This window comes from Phalaenopsis equestris, unplaced genomic scaffold (genome assembly GCF_001263595.1).
Source record: "Phalaenopsis equestris unplaced genomic scaffold, ASM126359v1 Scaffold000720, whole genome shotgun sequence".
NCBI lineage: Eukaryota > Viridiplantae > Streptophyta > Magnoliopsida > Asparagales > Orchidaceae > Phalaenopsis > Phalaenopsis equestris.
The window spans coordinates 52,848-57,713 of record NW_018165160.1 but is presented as its reverse complement, the minus strand read 5'-3'; the positions used below and the strand labels follow the sequence as shown (position 1 = coordinate 57,713).

The window sequence follows — 4,866 nt, the reverse complement described above, 5'->3', positions numbered from 1 at the left end:
AAAAAAACTATTTTAGTATTTTAATTTATAATAAACAATTTTAAATAGAAGATCGTTTTATTAAATATTTCATTCAAATAAGTCAACAAAGTAGAGCAAATTTATAATCACGTAATTTATAGTTTTGGCTCATTCTAAGCATTAGTTTCTCACAAAAGGGAGTTTACCAGCCAATCACTTGCCACATTCCGTTTTTGGTGCTTCATGTACAACCCTCATAACAATGCAAAATAAGGAAGGAAGAGAAAGGAAAGAAGATGGAATAGGGATTATGCATTGACTTTTTTAATATTGTATGAATTATTCAAAATGATAAATTGGTGCCCCCCTTCCATTGATTCGGTTGAAAATGAGTCACTTTTTATATTTAACATTCAAAGAGCAATTCATTTAATAATTATGAAAAATTTAACACGTTAAATATTTTGTAATGTAACATCAAAAAATTTTTAATTTTCCTTTCAAATATAAATATAGCAATCAGCTTATACTTGGTCCTGCTTCTCCTTGTCGTCGACCCATGATTACTAAACACTCTAAGAAAATAATTTAATTACTTGTTTAAATTGTCTTATACAGATTATTAAAATATGACTAATGAGATTTGCAATGTGACGTTATTAACTTATATACATTTTAATCATTATTGCGAATATCATGAAAAAACTGTCTTCCCGAACTCTTCTTCATACGTCAAGCAGCTCAGCATCAGTTGTCGCTCTCTCCAACCTTAAAAACAAAATCCATCCTATTTAAATATGCCTTCCTTTCTCTTCATCTTCAGCTCTTAAAACCTTCTCGCACTTTCTACCAATAGCATCACTCTTCTCTCTCATTTGATTTATTTCAGTTCTTGTAATATATAGAGTCATGGTTTCTGCGGATCTAATTCGAACTGTCGTTGGAATCGCAGGCAACGTTATCGCATTAGGCCTCTTCTTATCCCCATTGTAAGTCATGGCATCCTCTAATTTTGAGAATTTTGAACTTGTTCATCTTAACCAGAAAAAATAATTTAAATTTTCCGAGTAAACATCAAATGAAATACTACTCTGTTTTATGCATTGTCTTTTGTAATTTAAATTAATTACAGAAATTATATATTTAATGTAATCTCTGTTTTGCTGTTTAGGCCAATATTTATCAGGATATGTAAGAAGAAATCTGTAGAAGAATTCTCAGTTATACCATATGCAGCCACACTTCTAAATTGCATGCTATGGATGGTCTTTGGTTTACCCATTGTGCACCCAAATAGCACCCTTGTTCTTACCATCAATAGTGTTGGAACCTTAATTGAACTTTGTTATGTCATCCTTTACCTTGTATTCTCTACTGGGCCAAAGCGGACTAAGGCATTATTGCTCTTCCTTGGAGACATGACCTTTGTTGCCATTGTAGTTGTTGTGGTTCTTACATGCTTCCACACGCATGACCGCCGCTCCCTCATCGTTGGTATTCTCTGTGTCATATTTTGCATCATGATGTATCTCGCACCACTCTCTGTTATGGTATGTGAAACAATTCTCGTATATATATACGTGATGTTTGTATCTGCGTGCACAAGTCTTTGATGTGTGTTTTTATATGTTATGGTGCAGAAAATGGTGATACAAACAAAGAGCGTGGAATATATGCCGCTCTCCATATCAGTTGCCTCATTTTTTAATGGGCTCTGTTGGACGATTTACGCCCTCATCCGCTTTGATATTTATATTACAGTAATTAAGCTTCCCTCCTTTATTTCTTAATTAGATAAAGAATATTGCATACCTAGCTGTATTCAAATTATGATGATAAACTTTTTCTATGTTATAAGATGAGCCATGCTTTATCAAATCACAAGTTCAAACACATTTTCATGACTTGCCTGCATATTCTTGTAATCGAGCGCGCATACACAAAAATGAATTTATGTTAAAATGTTTGTTTAAATAAAATTAATAATTTTTGTAATAAAAAAAAGTTAATTTTAATCATAAATCTTAAACTGACATTTTTTTATTAATATTTACAGAATTGTTAATAAATTCTGTAAATATTAATAAAAATTTTAGGAATATAAATAAAAATTTTCATTGTAACAAAATATGCTCATTAAATAGTGATAAAAATTTTAGGAATGTATTATTTTGCAAAAAAGTGTGAATAGAAGCGATTTATAAATAATTAATATTTACAGAATTGTTAAAAATATAAATAAATAAGGGAATGCTGCAGATGTTTGATTGCATTTTATGGGAACCAAATGCCCCATAAAAATATTTAAATATTTATGGTCTATATCACAAATAATCTTGTTAAATTTCAAAGCCACAAATATTGAAAGAATTCATAACTTTGAAAATATTTCTTAATCATTTTTATATGTGTTTTGCAGATTCCAAATACCTTAGGTCTGCTATTTTCTATAACTCAGTTAGTGTTGCATGCTGTATATTACAAATCAACCCAAAAACAAATTACAGAGAAGAAGATGAAGGGGAAAGACGGCCTCACCGAAGTTGTTGTCAATGATAAGGAGATGCCCCTGCAAACAGATGCCTCTCTTAAAGTTGCAGCAATGGATTGTGAATGAACGTATGAAAAAAAAATATTATGTTACAATTTCATTTAATTATTTGGTGAACCAGGTTATCCCTTTATTTTATTTTATTTCATTTTACAGAAAGCAGTTTTTGTGCTGGAAAGGAGTGTTAAATGTTTCAAAAAAATCAATGCAAGATAAATTGCTTACAAATTGCAAATATATTTACAAAAAAATACTTTGCTCATCTAGCTCATTTTCATTTTTGGACATTTCACTGTCGACCATTATGAATTAATTCTCAATACAGTCTCATCAAACACTATGGAAAGCTGGGAATCATAAGAGTCTAATCAAGCCCATAAAAAGTTGAACAAAACCTCTTTTTGACAGGCTTTGGGGCAAACTTATTAAATAAAAAAATTCAGACAAACAAACTACACTCAAAATGTTGTTTTAATTTTATGTTTCCTACAACCCAGGATAATCAGCTTGTGTCAATGGCTCATGGGCAGTCTGGTTTAGTATAAGATACAAAGTTAGCAAGCCAATCAACTTTTCCTAAAGTAAAATGCGAGTATAATCCAAAATCAAATTTGATGGATCTGGATAAAGGTTAAAATGATTGGTTGTTCAAACGTTGGGCACATCAAGGCTTTCAAACTACACTCGAATTTGTTTTGGTTGATTTTATATATAAAGTATAATTAAAAAAAAAAAAAGACATTTATATGCATATCACATAGTTCAAAGAGATTTATATATAAAGTATAATTAAAAAAAAGAGACATTTATATGCATATCACATAGTTCAAAGAGATCCATTTAATAAATATTTGTATGAAAAAATCATAATATCCTTATAAACATTCCCCTAATACTTTTTTGTGTTGGTACTATTGTTCCAATTAAAGAGGTGGATGACTCAGCAATTTTCTTTACGAAAAGATTATTGCCATGGTGTTAAAGTATTGTAACTCAATTTCATAATTATAAATTTTTTGACAGTAATTGTTGATACCAACCATTTTTACTATGGCATCCAAAATAAAACCACTAAAACATATCTTTGAGCAATCTACCCGATACTATTCAAATTTTGCTTTCATGAACCATGTTATATTTGAAATAATAAAAAATAATATAGAAATATTCCGTATTTCAAGTTTTTTTATGAGTTTTAAATAAGAATGAAGTCTGTCAGTTATATGGGACACGAACCTGAAAAAAGTTATTTCATTGATAAAAAACTTGAATTAGTTCTCCAAATTTATCCAAAAGATCCAATGGATATCAAATAAAAATTATGCTTAATTAAGAACGTATAAAGTATACTAAAGAAATTATATACTTTAATTTAATGTGAACTCTAGTTTTCCTTATGTTCCAATGCATGTGACATGACTACATAGTAATTTTATTGTGAATAAGCTATCTATTTTGCAATCTCATTAAATCTACATAATTGATTTATAGATTCCTTTAGGAACTTGACTGATTCTTTAATGTTATTTATTTTGTTTTTCTTATAGATTTTTATGCATCATCATTTTCTACAGGTGAGTAATACAACATACATGAAAATAATATCCCATGATGAGAAAACAAAACCGTAGAGTGTTTTAAAAATTCTAGTTGCAACGTCATTTGATAATTCATTGTGTGACATTTGTTTATAGATCCATGTTGACCTCATTTTTTTTGTGGTCTAGTTTTTCTTCCTTAGAACTTATGATCTATCCATTGGACTTCCCTATTGACCATCCTAGAGGATTAGTGATGAGGCCCGCCTCACTTAGGAATACTAGCCACCTCTTGACTCTTTTGTGTAGTCTCACAGCTCAAGTCCTCAACTATTGGCTGAGATGATTGTGACCAATATGTTGAAGCTCAAAATGAGTTTTTACTGGATTATCAGGCCTTGGGAAAACCCTGGGAGCCTTGGCCATTCACACCCCATACCTCACTCTACACCCCATTACCTCCACTCATATCACCATATACACATTCATATCTCTACATTCACTCCACACACACACACACACTACCATGCACCTTTCATTCACAAGCTCCATCTATTCACCCCATGCCTTACCAGAATCACCAAATTTCCTCCAATTTACCTAAAATTCACTAGAAAACCCAAAATTACCAAAAATTGAAAAAAAACTCAATATTGCCCCAATTTCTCAAATTTCCCAAATCACTTAATTTTCCACCTCAAATCCTCAAAATATTCCATTTGTACTAATTTTCTTAAAAATTTCCAAAATTACCAAGTTGATCAAATTTTCATCAGAATTATCAAATTGACCCACCTTCCACCAAAATTACCAAAT

The 4,866-nt window shown here is 30.5% G+C and overlaps 1 protein-coding gene across 1 annotated transcript; it reads left to right on the top strand.

The window, feature by feature from the left end:
• The first annotated feature begins 870 nt into the window (after window positions 1–870).
• On the top strand, window positions 871–2,578 carry LOC110030455 (bidirectional sugar transporter SWEET4-like). The gene is made up of 4 exons (XM_020733177.1): window positions 871–950; window positions 1,133–1,511; window positions 1,602–1,721; window positions 2,381–2,578. The coding sequence occupies exons 1-4, from the start codon at window positions 871–873 to the stop codon at window positions 2,576–2,578; spliced, it is 777 nt and encodes a 258-aa protein (XP_020588836.1).
• The last annotated feature ends 2,288 nt before the right edge of the window (window positions 2,579–4,866 follow it).

Bases quoted from the DNA above. Each gene is read 5' to 3' on its own strand.
- LOC110030455 (XM_020733177.1), top strand. From the start codon at position 871: ATGGTTTCTGCGGATCTAATTCGAACTGTCGTTGGAATCGCAGGCAAC. The intron at 951-1,132 runs GTAAGTCATGGC...TTTGCTGTTTAG, and splicing joins GGCCTCTTCTTATCCCCATT to GCCAATATTTATCAGGATAT. The intron at 1,512-1,601 runs GTATGTGAAACA...GTTATGGTGCAG, and splicing joins TCGCACCACTCTCTGTTATG to AAAATGGTGATACAAACAAA.